This window comes from Talpa occidentalis, unplaced genomic scaffold (genome assembly GCF_014898055.3).
Source record: "Talpa occidentalis isolate TD23 unplaced genomic scaffold, MPIMG_talOcc4v2.1 talOcc4.14, whole genome shotgun sequence".
In the NCBI taxonomy this organism is placed as follows: Eukaryota; Metazoa; Chordata; class Mammalia; order Eulipotyphla; family Talpidae; genus Talpa; species Talpa occidentalis.
Genome location: NW_023601433.1, coordinates 11323371 through 11338865, shown reverse-complemented (window position 1 = coordinate 11338865; position 15495 = coordinate 11323371). Strand labels below are relative to the sequence as shown.

Below are 15495 nucleotides of genomic sequence, written 5' to 3'. Positions count from 1 at the left end.
TCAAAAATAGGAAGGTTTCATAGAAACTTCATATTGCACAGCAATGTGAGAATGTTAGATTAACATGAATAAGTACAGATTAACAACATTTCTCTTAATTATAATAGCATGGATGTATTCTTAATCTCTCTTAATGCTTAGGTGATTCTAATTTACTTGACTGGCTCTCAAAACTGATGTGTAAAGCAATACTGCCTCTCACATAATTGTAAAGCCAAGATATAATTTACAGATGATCCAAAGATGTAATTTAGAAGAAGGCTTTATCAAGAACACACATTCTTGCTCCATGTGGAGTCTATGATGCTTTTCAGCTAGATATGGTACCATTGTAACCCATGAGAATCAAATTACAAAAGCAGAAGAGGATTTAAAAGCACGGTATTTCTTAGTGTGAAGCCAGGAGTCTTCAGTAGATAATGATTACAGGATGATGCAAGTGTTTGGAAACCTGCCAGGCTGAAACAAGATAATCTCATATGCACCATTTGTTATTTTGTGGCATGCAGTGAATTACTACGTAATAGATGCCTTTTTACCTCCAGTTCATTTTTTGTGACAAAAATGGAGTATTGCTGAGATAGACTCTGAGGTAGATAGTTTCAATATATAACTTATCTTTCCACAGCCTGAAAATTTAGAAATAAAGTTACCAACCCTAAATGAATAAACTCATCTCAATGTGCCTGTTGTTGAAATGTTTTCAGGCTTCATGGTAAATTATGCTGACACGAATGTGACAAAAATGCTCTTAATTAACTATTATTTCAATGCCTCCAGAAAATTAAAAGCTAACGTCACTTACAGTCCTACAGCTATAAGCAGGTCATTCAGTTTTATCAGGTCATTCAATTTTATCAATCTAGCTTCACATTTCAAAATATCATGTCAACTCAACAAATACATTCTAGTGGCTGGAAAATGCTCCATGTCCTCAGAACTGCTCTCTTAGGGCTACACTGTAGATGATGATGTCATTAATGTTTTACAATGAAAATCTATTTCAGAAGTTATACTGACATGGAAAAGATTTTGAAAATCTCCAAGGACTTTGAAAAATTCATCCAATAGGAATTTACTCACCCACTGGGCTGCTTCCAGCTCCATTTGGCACCGTGAGGTCTGAAGTGCTCAACATCCCACCTAACAATATTACAGAGGGAAAGAGAGAGGGCAAAGAATGAATACAACTTGATTCTTCTTAACTGAATGACTATGACTACCTCTGAGCAGAGGTAACCTTTCCTCCATTCCTAACACAAAAATAAAATTTAGCCCATTCTGAATTTGGTATTAATGTGTAATTTGATGTGTGTGTTGTGCATACATGTGTGTATATGTGTGTAGGGCAAGATAAGTTTACACACACACACACACACACACACACACACACACACACGCTTCAAATTTCTGCTGAATTAATGAACAATTTCAGGCAGGAGGAGATGCAGAAATCACTCTAATTCTATCCAAGTAAATCTATTCTCTGTGTTATTAACATGAATAGCTCACATTCTATTTTAAATCTTTGTTCATGATAGTCTAATTAAAATTTCTGCCTGTCAAAGTATGGTTTTCCTATAACAAAAGGTTATCAATGTTCTCATTGCTCCGCTACGTGTGACACAATGCTAGAGGCACAGTATTAAAAAAAATCTTAAATGGAATCAATTATGTAGAAGCGAGCACAAGTAAGCAATAAAATTACAAACAGCAGAAGAAGAAACTCTTTTTGTTAGCGCTGGAATTTTCACCCTTTGGGATAAAAGAACCAAGAGAACACATACCACTACATACCTGAATTACCAGTACTCGGTGGTCTCTGCGGGGCTCCAGGGGATACGTTTCTATGCAATGTGGCTTGAGGTGGAGAGAGCATGCTTGAATCTGCTAATGTCGAGCTGGCTGCCAAAGACGGGGACACAAGTGAGCTCCCTGGGTTAGTGTAGGACAAAGCATTAGGGCTGGTCACAGGGACAGTGACAGACATTGAGAAGTTCTGAGGAGGCAAACCAGGCTGTAAATAAAGAACAAGGAAGAGAAAATGTTAGTTTCATTTTCTTTTGTATCAAACAAATTAACAAACCTTAATTTGACAAAGTTATTAGAAGTAGAGTGGGGTCAGTTCTCACTAAATCAATTTGCACATTTACACTATTTTCTCTAGAATTACATTTAAGCATGAGTATGTTTAACACAAATATTTGAGTTTAACTTCTGTATATACTTATATACACGAATATAATAATAAATATTTAGAGATAAAAATTAGAGGTCATAGCTGATAGCATTATCAATTCAGACATTTTTTAAAAAATCCATTATCACCAAGTAAGCATAAATTAGCATTTCAATGCAAACCAGTTTAGTAATATTATATTTCTATTGGGAATTCCAAATATAACAAAAGAGGAAAAATGTGTACATATATATAAATCTCATACATCAAATATGGGACATTATACATAAGCTCTGGTCTAATTTAACTGAATGACATTCTTAATGGGCAAAATTTTAAAAAGTAACACACAAACATTCAAATGAGCAATGAAAATGCAAAGAAACAATTTAAACAACAAAACTACTAACAAGTTAAAAAAGAATTTTTTGGTATCTTCTTTAAAATGCATTATGATTAAATTACAAATATTATAAATGCTACCTTCCTTCCCTCCCAAATATTACACACACACACCCTTGAAACAGTATTTGCTATTTTTCTTTCTCATTTCCTCCACAGATCATTTACAATGTATATGTTAACCACGATAGATGAAAGTCTTCTTTATAATTTAAAGTGAGAGAAAATTAACTTTCCTCTCCAAACATTTTAAAACAGTGATTTTCAAAGTCAGGTAGCACTGCTAACTCCAGTTGCAAGAATAAAAATACACAGCTCTTTATTTCAAGTAGAAAAATAATAAAAATCATTAACAGATCTAAAACAGCGAATGTGAGGGACTTTATTCTGCTTTATTTTTTTTTAAAGAATAATGGTATTAAACACAAAAATATCTTCTTACATCTAATTTTCATAAATCTCTTCTAGTATAGGATTACTTAAAAGAAATAATTAATGATGCATACTGTAGGGCATAGTTTTAAGATAATTAACTCTGACAATGAAATAAATATCAGCAATGGAACTGATTTGTTCCCAACTGAAGCCTACAATCAGATATAGTGAAGAAAATTAGATCCAGAATAGATGTCTTAACTCTTGTAAATAGAGCATCCAGTGAGCACTATTAAAGAGCATGAACTCAGGGGAGGGACTTTAGAAGAAAAGGAATTTGGAGGCATTGTTGACAAGTGGTTTGTGATGGAGGAAAGACGAGAAAATCAAAAGGAGGCATCCCAAGACCAGAACCTGACTCACACCAGGAGGTGAAACTACATCACTTTGGACATTTACAAAGAACCAACAGTAAGCTACCATTACAGCATATGCACAGAATAATAATATAGAAAGACCAAATTTCGTAATGATCCACTTCATATTTTACATTCTCAAGAGCTATTCAAGTACATATAATATTTGCTAAGTCAGGCATGGGAAAGGGGAGTCTTACATGAAGCTTGTATTTATTATGGAAATTCAGGTCTAGAAGGGAGCTTAAAAATTATGTCAGCCAGCTCACTCACTTTCTAGATGAGGAAACTGGCATCCAGGATGCCCAGGCTTAGTGCCCTAAAACATCAAAGCTTTAGGGAATGGTAAGTAGCTGAGCCTCGACTGGGACGTTTCCTCTCATTCTATGTTAGACATGTTAACATAAACTATTTCAAGATTTTAGCAATTCTATTTTAAGTTCCGTAAAATAAAAAATTAATGAAATGTTCTATCCCTGCCCCTCATTTCAGCCACTGTGGAAATAAACAAATGTGTGGTCAATCTCTTCATGCACAAGATAAAGCACAAACCATACGTTAGTACTCACTGCGATTTTATGATTCCGCATCATATTATCAAATTCCTCATTAATTTTTTTATATTTTTCTTCTGTATGTGGAGTTAGCACATAGGAAGTATCAGGGTCTGGGCTGTCGCACCCTCTGTGTTCCTTCTTGTTCAGAGCCTAAATAATGAAGTTAACAAAAAGGATCAACAAATAAAAAGAAGAGGTAAAGTGAAAGTACTTACAGGGCCTCGTTTGAAAATAAAATCACTATCTTCATTTAGTTTGCTGAATCTGTCCTCCGAGAGTGGACTGTGCTCAAAGTAATCGTCAGCATCAGGGCTCTCACAACCATTAAGGCCTTTCTTTCTTAAAGTCTGAAATACAATTGGAAAATTCACACACAAATGACACTAACTTGCCATGAGCTTTTTGTAAAATTTATTAAGAGAGCACAGACTGAATTATACAAGAGCCACTGAAATAGTTTCAACTGTTCACAAATTAAGGTAACTCTTAGATATAAGCAAAATTAATTTCCTGTCATACATCAAGAGAATAGAACTATTTACTTGTTGGGTTCTTCCTTTCCAAGCTTTCTAGAGAATATTAAATTACTAAACGCTCTGAGTTACAAACCTAACTTGATTACATCCTGATCTGTTTCTGATAGTGCCAATGAGTGTGAGAACTGAGGCATAAATGTATCAAAATAATGCTCTAGGGCCTCCCCTGTGGCGCAGCGGTTGAGCACTGGGTTGTGAAGCTGCCCACAACCTCTGCAGCGCCGGTTCGATCCCCGGCTGCTCCCCGGCCACGGGAGGAGGGTCCTACATGGCGCGCAGACCTCTCCTGCCGCCCGCTGCTCCCCTCAGCAGTGTACTTCGGTCCTTCTGCCTGCTCTGCTCCCCACTCTAGCTCTGGTGAATTCTCTCACCCTCCCGCGCTTCTGACTGTACCCAGTTCTTGTATACATAAATAAAAAAAAAAATAAAATAAAAAAATAATGCTCTAAAAAGCTATCATAGTATCTTTATAAAAATGAACACTTCCATAACTTCATCTACGGACATTCTTTTCTGCCTGAGACTTTACCCTATTCACCAGAATTAGCACAATATCCCAATAGTTTCATTCCTAATTAGTTCTTAAGTACCACCACCATTTTCCTGTGTAACTCTGAAGTAGAAAAATTTAAATATCTATTTATATTTGATAATGATGATTCTTTGCTATGTATATTATTGACTTTAAATATTTTTAAAAATTGCAATCAAAAGTCATTCAGCATATATTCCCCCCATGCACACACCCTTTGCTAGCTCTTTCTACAACAGTACTTCTTCGTGGTGTGATTTACACTGAATTGACTTCCTAGAGAAATTTCTTGAGCATCATCAAAGTATTCCCTGAATGTAAAAATACGAAGTTTTCTGATTTTTAATTTTTTGACATAAAATCATTATGAAATGCCTGTCCAGTGTTTAAAGGAATAAATTTAAAACTATAGGCTTGAAGATCTATGGAATATTAACTTACCTATAGTCTCTTTTTTTTTTTTTTTAAATCTTTATGGGTCTTTTAAGGTAGAATTACTGGGGTCAATACTTGAATAGTTTTGATGCTTGTTGATTTTCAGCCAACCCCAGTCATTTTAGGAAGTTAAAATTTTCCAAATAAGCCTGCCTAACAGTTTTTTAGGAAAAAACTTTGATTCACAGTCTAGTCCTAGATAAGGTCACTAGATTCATTGGTATAGATATGCTAGCTTCTGAAAGTGTTGGGGGAAAAGGATGTCCTAAAGCTAATTCCATACAGGCTTTGTGGACTCCACCCCCACCCCAGGCCAAAGCCAAAGACACTGGGAACTCCAAATCCCATCACCACCAAAGGGAAGGTGGCTGGGACCTGAGGGTGGGGTTAAGCAGCCAGGTGGGTATAAAGTCAGACACGTGAGCTTTGGAGGGGTCCCCCATTTTGTCTCTCCATCAGCTTGCAGTGTCCGGCCAGCTCGGAGAGTACTTTTTGGGTTTCCAGGTGGTCAGATCTGGTAGGACGCATTAAAGACTTTATTTCCCTATTTTCTCCCTGAGTTGTACATTTTCCTTATTTCCTTTTCCCTTGTAAATAAACCTTTTATTAACCTTTTGTGTATGCCTGTAGTGGAGTATTAATAAGTCCTTTGTAAGCGTGCGGGTGAGGACCCACAGCCAGGCAACCCGTTCAATATCGGGGCTGCCCTATTGTTAGGGGAAAATAATGTCCTGAGCTAATCCCATACAGGCTTTGTGGACCCCACCCCCACTCCAGACTAAAGCCATCAAGACATTGGAAAAAACAAATTCCATTACCACCAAAGGGAGGGTGGCTGGGACCTAAGGGTAATGTTGGGCAGCCAGATTAAATATAAAAACAAAACACGTGGGCCTTGGAGGGCTCGCTATTGCTCGCCTCCAGGCTTCATGGCTCCTGGCTCCCGGCCAGCTCTCAGAGTGCCATTTTGGGATTCCTAATCGTCGAATCGGGTAGGAGTCATTTAAAACTTTGTCTCCCACTTTTTTCTCTGAGCTGTACATTTTTTCATTTCCCCTTCTCTTGTAAATAAACCTTTTATCAACCTTTTGCATGTGCCTGCAGTAGAGCATTGATAAGTCCTTTTAAGCGCGCGGGTGAGGACCCACAGTCAGGCACCCCATTTTGTATGGGGTTGCTCTACAACACTATAACAAAAGTACTCAGCAAGCTCCAGGAACCTCACACACAATGACTGAAATCACAATCAAGACACAAGCACTAAACATGAACATAGAGAAAAAAAAACAATTAAATTTCCCCTCATTAGTCATCTGGCCTAAGTTCTATGGGTCTACCTAATCACACGGACTTTTAGTGTACTTAATCATAAAACGTCCTGTTGTTTAGAACAAGAGGGTGAAGACAAGCTTCCACTCTATCCAGTGTCAGCAATAGCAGGTTTGGCTTGCAAATCTACAAGCTGCTCTCAGCAGTGAGGATGTTAACTAACAATTAGAAAACTAGAACATAATGAACTCTTATAACCTACACACTGCCCGAAAAACAACATATGGTAGATGTCTAAGCAGAGATTTTATCACAAAGCTGTTGATTTAATTCTAGTATTTCTCTGGATATTTCCCTTGTTTTCATGTATATATATTGACTGGGTCACTCAAGTATTGTCTTCATGGTTATTATACTGAATGCTTAACTAAACTTTCTAGTACTAGCAATCACCAAGTACGTGTCTCTGAACATTTTTTAAACTACGGAAGGAAAAAATTAGGCATGTGTTCAGTAATTAAATGAAATTTTTTATTCTACAATCCTATAAGCAGGGGTAAGCCTACTTGTGTTCATATGGAAGAACAGTGCTGTGGTATCTCTAACTCTGCAAGCCTTCACCTCATGGGCTCCTGTCACTGAGGGAATTTAAGAGGCTGTATCAGCTCTGTATACAGATAACAAGCTAATGTACCTCTGCTAGATAGCCAATTTGTGTCTTCTTATCAGCAGAACATGAAAAGTTGTTTTGAGGACCCAACTACCATAAAAAGACTTTTTCTGTCTTCTTTATCATTACTAAACACAAGAACAAAAGTTTCTCCTGTGTCACTGGTACTAACAAGTGGAATGTTGTCATCTATTAACAAGGCTAGGTGAGGCATATAAGAAACAGCCACCTTCAGTTTTCTCATGGGCTTCAAGTTGGACACAATAAAAGCACTGGCTTAATGAAGAGAAAACTCTGAGAGGTCACCAACAAGAATCACTTTTTTGAGTGGAAAAAAAATTCATTATGAATACTAGCACCATGCCCTCCCAGTGGTTAATACTAATAATGCATTCTGAAGGAAAAAGAACTTCAAAAATACTTTAATCTTGTACATGTATGGGCAGTTTTTTAGTGTCGTAATGGCACTTAAGGGGAACTTAAGAGGAAAACTGCATTGTGCCAAAATATGTTCACATTTCATTGGTGTATACCATTTAAATTGATTATTCCTGTTGTTTTTCTTAAACAACAGCATTCTGAAATATATACTGTAAGTTGTTAAACAAATCTGTTATGAGATTGTTATTAATCGATTAAAGTTGACTTGATACATCCTTTTATATACCCTTCATATAAATGTTCTAACCTTGTTGAAAGATTTTAACTGACATTAAATAATATATATAATTAATGCATCTACAATTTTCATTAATTGATTTATATAGATGGAAAATTTATTTTTGAAGAATCAGTTAATACCTTCAAAAAAAATCACTTTCTATCTGTCACAACAAAGTTAAATTCTACTGATTTCAGTGACGTTTCTTTTTTGATTTTGGGCAAATTCAGTCAGGTATTTTCTTCACACTATCACTATGGCACAAAATGTAGGTTTTAAATAATGTCTTTGGCTAACATTTACCTTCAGTACTAGTTATGTAGAGGCAGATTGTGAAGGATTTCAAAACAGATCAAAAAATAATTGCTACAAGTGTCTTTAATGAAAAACCATGATTTGTTTAGGCACATCTTCCCACCTATCTGATTCTATGAGTTTTGTGCCTATTTTTGAGCTGTTTTACAACTCTATAGGGACCAAAGTTAATTTGTAGAAGAATGACAGCAATGCAAAGAATTAGTATTTGAATAAACTGTCTCTGATGGAGGCTCAAATGACTTCCTCACTGTGGAAGAGGTCAGTTTTTAGATTTTGCTTTCTTGATGGCCATATAAATTTGTCTCTTTATGTTCATTTTATATCTCAGTCATGATTTTATCTTTTTTGTAAATTATTTTTTAACAGTCATGATTTACAGCAGATCTAAACTCAGGGAAAAGAGATACCTAGTAACTTTGTTAGTCATCCATTCAGTATTCATTTGCACAAGAGAAAGAGCACTGTGCTGTTACTTAAAATTTTTGAAAATAGCTCATTATCTGATTAGTGATCTGTATTGATTTATTATATCAAGGGAAATATGATCAGAAAAGGCTTATAAACTTTCAATACTCTTCTTTAAGAAATTAGAGTAGTCCTTGACGCCGACAATTCATAAATTAAATGTTATATTAACTGTACTAAGCACAGAACTGTCTAAAAATGCAAAACCCACAATCTCCTGAAGCAGGGTTCCTTACATTTGAAGTTACTGAGATCTAAAGTGTAATTCAAACTTGTGGGGGAAGAGTGACATCCACAATACCTGGGTTGTAAATGCCCAAATTCAAGTTAAAAGATAAGGCTTTGCTTTTATTTTTGGTATTAAATGTTTTATCTAAATGAAGAGGAATTTAACACCTTCATCTATTGATTAGAGACCCCATCAGTTAATACTGTTACAGGGCAGGGAGAGGGGCAGCCCAAACCCCGCAAACCTGCCTATTTTATATAAGGTTCTGTCATCCGCCACATTAACACAAAACATGAGACTTTAATGGGAAGAAACTTTAATACAATTAGGAAACAATACAGGAAAGGCAAAGAATAGTTTCTAAATCAAGCACCCAAAGTTACCCATCCGCTCGTGGGTAAAACTCCATCCAAATGGGATTGGCCCAGAGCAAGGCCCCAAAGCCTGCCACAAGTCCAAAGCATCTTCCAGTGGGGACCCACAGAAAAGGGTCAGAAACAACCAGACAAGCCCGGAAGGAAAAGAGCAAAATCAAAATCATGATAAAAGCTGCCACTGTCACCTCCCCACGGGTCTCATCCTCATCTGTATCACCCAGTCCACGACCAAAAGGCAAGCGCAGTTTCTTCACGTGTCTCTAGGCTCCATGTGCCTCCTCCAGGTCTCCTTCTGGCTCCATCCTGCTTCCTTCCTCAGTCTCCTCTGTAGCTTCTTCTCTCCCTGCTCAACTCCACCCTCCCTTGGGTGGGGCTGGGAACCTGGAACCTCCCCCTTTCCTGGAGACCACCCCATTACAATACTTTTAAGTTTAAAATTTTACTAAATTAAGGACCAGTAGTAAAACTCTGAGACAGAGTCAGGTGTCCTTGCTAGACTCTCCATTCAGCTCATATCCATTTTTGTTCTTTGATTAGGTTATATCACAATGCTGTAGAGATGGTAATCAGTTAGTCTTCAGAAAATTTATAGCAACCACAAATAACTCCTGTTTATAAAAAAGTTTCTGTGGAAAGTCACCACCACCCTTTGGATAGTATCCAGCTTATTTGCATTTGTAAATTCATTTCAGCACTCTGTAACTTTAAGTGTGTTGTATTTTTAGTTTGTTGAACTGGCTGTGATGTCTAACCAGTTCACTCATTAGCTAATAAATTAATCTTTGACATATGTTCATGTTATAGTTATATCTTCCTTCCAAATCTAATCTGAAACTTGGAAGATCTACTTTCCCAACAGTCTGTTACCCACTTACATTTGGATCTTTGGCTAACATCTCTACTTTAACTTAACTAAAATGAACTCATTATCTTATAAACCTCATTTTGGACTTACCTATTCTAGTCAACACAGCAAACAATCTTGCTGTTCACTCTTTGTTCTCTCCTTATATTCAAATGGAACACTAAAATTGGCAGGTTATTATATTCAGTGCAGGACTGAGCTGCCTTAGTCTGGACACATATCTTCTTTCACTTTCCCTTACCTCTCCCCTTAAATTTTTATAGATTCAGTTCTTCTTAATACCACTCTGTATTTATAAACCTTGTTATAAATCTTTGGTGGCTCATTATAACCTAAAGTGATAATCTCTAAATATTTTAGATTATCTACCCCATCTGTAAACATATTTCATGCACAGACACTAATATATGTATTTTTATAAATTTCATGCATGTATGACTCAATCTTTTGGCATATTAATTAACATTTTTAGGGAAAAATTTCTATCACTTCTACCCAACCGATAATCTGTAGATCCTATATCCCTCCTTAGAAGTTGCAGTCATAGAGTAAAAAAATTAAAAATTTCTTAGCCTAACTGAAGTCACCTATAGCCTACCTCCTATTCAGTTTTCTTTTCTATCGTTCTTGAAGACTCTGGTCCAGCCAGAGTTGTCAAAATTGTCCTAAAAATTACAAAAACCCTTCACTGATGTCACTTCATTTGTTTTAAACCTTCACTATGACCTAGTTTTAACCCCATCTTTCCATGAAGCTTTCCTTCCCAGCATCCCCTCCAGTCCCTGCTTCCTATGCTAAAAATGTAATAAGCACACTTACACTAAAGGGCATTCGTGTAATATAGGATACCTTGTATTTATCTATGTTCCCTATTATTTCCTATATTCTCAACTAATCCATGAACTTTCAAATCAAAATCTGAACTCTAGGTTGCTTTACGTTCTTAGAATCTAGATGAACAGACTACTTACTATACATACATGAAATATATATTTATTAACACTTGCAAGATAAAAAAACCTACAAGAAAGATCAGAGTGCTATGACAAGCCACTTAAAGTCTTCTAAAACACAAAGTTTTGAATTTGTTGAAATACATTTAAATAATAAGGCAATCCTGGAGACATAGGTTTGTACGGGGTAGATCCACAGAAACTGTGCTATTTGACTGCTTTTGAACTACAAAAATATGTAACATCACTTCAAGATTTTATATGTAAGTTTAACTTCCAGTGGCTCATATTCTGAAATCTGCTGAGAGATTCTCCAGTGGGCTTTTGCAAAGGCAAGAATAGAAGTGATAGTACAAGAAGCCGTCCTCTCTTACAATGAGTGCTTAGTTAGCTATATTCAATTAACAGACAAAGCTTCTGTTTCTAGATCTTATTTTAAATCTAGCAGGTTGGAATATAAGCCTGGAAATCTTTAAAAAAAAAAAAAAAAAGTCATGCAGTCATGTGTTTATTTTTTTTTTTTGGGCCAGAGAAACTCCATGCCATCTAGAGGGCCAACCCAGATTTTGGAAAAAAAAAAAAAAGCTCTGAGATAAGATCCTACAGATCAACAAATCTTTTCTCCTGCTGAGATAGGAAAGTATCATGGTTAAAAGCTTTTTATTAAAATTGGGAACTATGCTCTGATTATAAAAAGTTAGAAATGGTCTAGAACACCAACTATTGTTACATGAAGACCGTCAGTTCCATCTTCAGTGCCACCTTGCAAAAGAGCCTTGGTGACAGAGAAAAGCGACAATGCAGTCCTCAAGATGGATGACTCCCTCCCTGTGATACCAGGTCTTCAGGAAACCAGGTACTCCCTCCTGCACTGGATACTATCTGCCTATATATTTTTCCCCCAATAAATTAAACTTTACCTTGAGGTACTTTAAATCATTTTCTATTCCTTATAATCAAAACACCTTGATAAAGAAAATTGTCAATTACTCTTAAGGCCATAAATTAACAGTTTACTTATTTAAAGTCATATAAGTCCCAAAGCAAGTCCAGCTAGTATACCCACAACCTAGAATCTAGAACAAGATGACTAACGGTTATTCAGTGTTTTTAGCCAAAGAAAACTGATTCAAATAATGATACACCTAAAGAGATATTTAAAACCACATGCTCAAGCTGTTCTACTTACAAAGTATTAGCAACCTCATCTTTCAATTCTGAGTATATATTACTGTTTGCAAGGCCCTGTACATTTGTCTCTAATTTTTTAGCTCATGAAACTGGAGATAGAAAAAGAGTGGAAAGTAAGAAAAGAAATCTGAGGAGGCAAACAAGACTGTTTAGCCATATTTTTATAAGTAAACCCAGATTTTCTTTTATACATTAATTAAACATATTTCAAAACAGATTATAAATTAGACAGGGACAGCAAATTTTAAACGGATTTATTTTAGCTTCTATTCTCTTATAGTAATCAGCAAAAACAATATATCTAAAATTTTACTTATTTTCCATGAAAATGGAAACTATATACACATGCATGTGTGTCTATATGCACATATACATATGTAAACGTATTACTATAATCTTTGGTGTTTACAGAATAAAGAAATCTAGATTTTAGGATTTTTCCGCTGCAATATATAATAACTTTCAATCATATGACTCATAAGAACTGATGAAAAGTCCAGGGGACCAACATTTTCTGGAATCTTGAGTTATTGCTACTAAATTTTGGATTCAGGAATCTACACTGCCAGTCTATGCTGTTTACCAGAGCCCATACCTGACAAGACTGCTCTTAACTACTCCCTACACCAGAAATTTTAATATTTATATATATAATATATATTTTAATTTTAATATATGCTCAACTTTATGATAGCGGCCAAATTTCATTCCAAACCAACAGGAAAAACAACACTTAAAAGTGAGACTATGGAGGGCCTCCCCGGTGGCGCAGTGGTTGAGCGCTGGGTTGCGAAGCTGCCCGTGGCCTCTGCGGCGCCGGTTCGATCCCCAGCTGCTCCCCGGCCACCGGAGGAGGGTCCCACATGGCGCGCAGACCTCTCCTGCCACCCGCTGCTCCCCTCAGCAGTGTACTTCGGTCCTTCTGCCTGCTCTGCTCCCCGCTCTGGCTCTGGTGAATTCTCTCACCCTCCCGCGCTTCTGACTGTACCCAGTGCATGTATAAAAAAACTAACAAACAAACAAATAAATAAATAAAAACATGCCTCTATTAAAAAAAAAAAGTGAAACTGGAATTAAAAAGTACTAAGAAAGTATCTAGGCATCAATTTTAAATGCAAGGAGAGCTAATCAATATACCAAAACCCAATTTCTCCAAACATCTTATCTCATTTCTGTGAAACAAGTGAATAATAAATGCCTTATGAATACTGCCTAAATAAAGGATTAGTCAGACCTACCTCTATGTGTAAATAAGTTTTATACAATAAAGGAATAGATGTCTTAAGTTCCAAGAACAGAAATAGACTTGGAATTTAAATTTTAAATAAAAATTCTCTTTTCCCATTTTCAACTAATTGTTTCCAATTCTGAAAGACACTTGCTTTTCCTAGAAACTTTGAAGACACTTTTTTTTTTTAAATTATGAAACAAAGCACATCAAAACTTATGTAAAAGTCAACAGTTATAAAGTGAATACCAGTAATTCTAGTCAGGTGAAAAAAAGACCAGAACCATATTTATCTCTCTTAATCACAACTTAATCTCCTTTCTGCTCTACAGGTAATAATTATCCTAACTCTATGACGACAAATGTTTGCATTTCCTTTATAGGTTTACCACATATGTATCTGTGAACTTTTAATTTTTTAACATTATGTGAATGGAACATATACAATGTATTATTTTGTCTTGCCTCTTTCATTATGTTTGTGAGAGTCATCCATAAGTTTGCACAGCTCATTTTCATTGACTACTGTATTACATTTTATGAAGGGGAAAAAACATTAATAAATTCTGCTGGATATAGACAATGGAGTTGCTTCCATCTTTTGGCTATCATGAAAATGATATCATGCATCATTACACATTACTGCTTAATTGCACACATTTCTCTAGAGTAGGAGTGGAATTGTTAGTTTATAAAATATAATGATTTCCAGCTATACAGTGCCAAGCTGTTTTTTAAAGAAGTTGTATTGATGTACATTTCTACCTGCAATGAGATTCAACTTGAAGTCCTCTATCACTAATAAAATGAAGTACAATCATATCTGTTTGGATTATCTTTTGTCAATTGTCTGTTCAAGACTTTAAGTTGTTTGCTTTTTTTCTTATTGCTGTATAATTGTTCTTTCACATAGAGTCAACATAAGAACTTTGCAAACTGTAAGCACTGCAAAAATCTTCCATGCCACTGCAAGTTTTTTAAATGGCTTTACTTTAGATAAAATGAGTTTTTTCCAACAAATACATCAATCTTTTTCCTTTACAGTTAACAATTTTTATGTCTGTATAAGAAAACCTCTTCTACCTCAAAACCATTCTCCTATATCATGTTCTAAAAAGCTTTCTAGTTTTCACTTTTACATTTTGGTTTAAAATTCTGGAGATTCTGTGTAAGATATGAGGTAGGTTCACCTACATAATTTTCCCACATCTGATTGTCGAACACCAGTGCTTACGGATTTCTTTCCCCTTTGATTTGTACTGCCATTTCAAAATTATCTATAGATACATGCATAGTTCTGTTTTTGAACTCTATTTCACTGATATTTTTGGTGTTGGGCATTTATGCTACTGCCACATTGCCTTCATTACTATAGCTTTAAAATTAATCTCAATATATTATAGCATAAACCCTTTTCCCTTGCTGCTATTCTTCAGTGTCTTGCTTTCCCCCCTTGGATTACCCTATTTATTTCAAAATCAATTGCTGGATTCTTTTTTCCTCCTAATTATATTTATTGAGGTAATGCTGGTTTATAACACTATTTGTTTTTGGGCATAGGTTCAAAGCTCTACTAAAGTATTTCTAAGAATTTTGATTGGCATTTCTTTGACTTTATACAAAGATATATACAATACTGAGAATTGCAGCTCATGATGAGATCTGTTAAGTCAACCCTGCATTCCTGGGAAAAATTCAACTTAATTCTGATATGCTATCTGATTTATACATTACTCAATTTACTGTCTGTATTAGCACAAGCTGCATGCTTTAACAAACAAATCCACAAATCTCAAAGGCCTAACAAACAAAAGTTTGTCTTATTCATACAAAGCAT

The 15495-nt window shown here is 35.6% G+C and overlaps 1 protein-coding gene across 7 annotated transcripts in view; it reads right to left on the bottom strand.

The window, feature by feature from the left end:
- The window catches only part of MEF2A (myocyte enhancer factor 2A), a 97887-nt gene that overhangs the window by 20176 nt on the left and 62216 nt on the right, over positions 1 to 15495 (bottom strand). For 4 of the 7 annotated variants that reach the window (XM_054694762.1, XM_054694764.1, XM_054694765.1 and 1 more), the window contains exons 5-7: positions 3942 to 4079; positions 1798 to 2017; positions 1084 to 1143 (exon numbers count right to left, since the gene is read on the bottom strand). In XM_054694762.1, coding sequence (XP_054550737.1) covers positions 1084 to 1143; positions 1798 to 2017; positions 3942 to 4079 — 418 coding nt within the window. Of the gene's footprint in view, positions 1 to 1083; positions 1144 to 1797; positions 2018 to 3941; positions 4080 to 4144; positions 4277 to 15495 lie in introns of all 7 variants that reach the window. The other 3 variants (XM_037510063.2, XM_037510064.2, XM_054694766.1) reach the window with 2 other exon arrangements.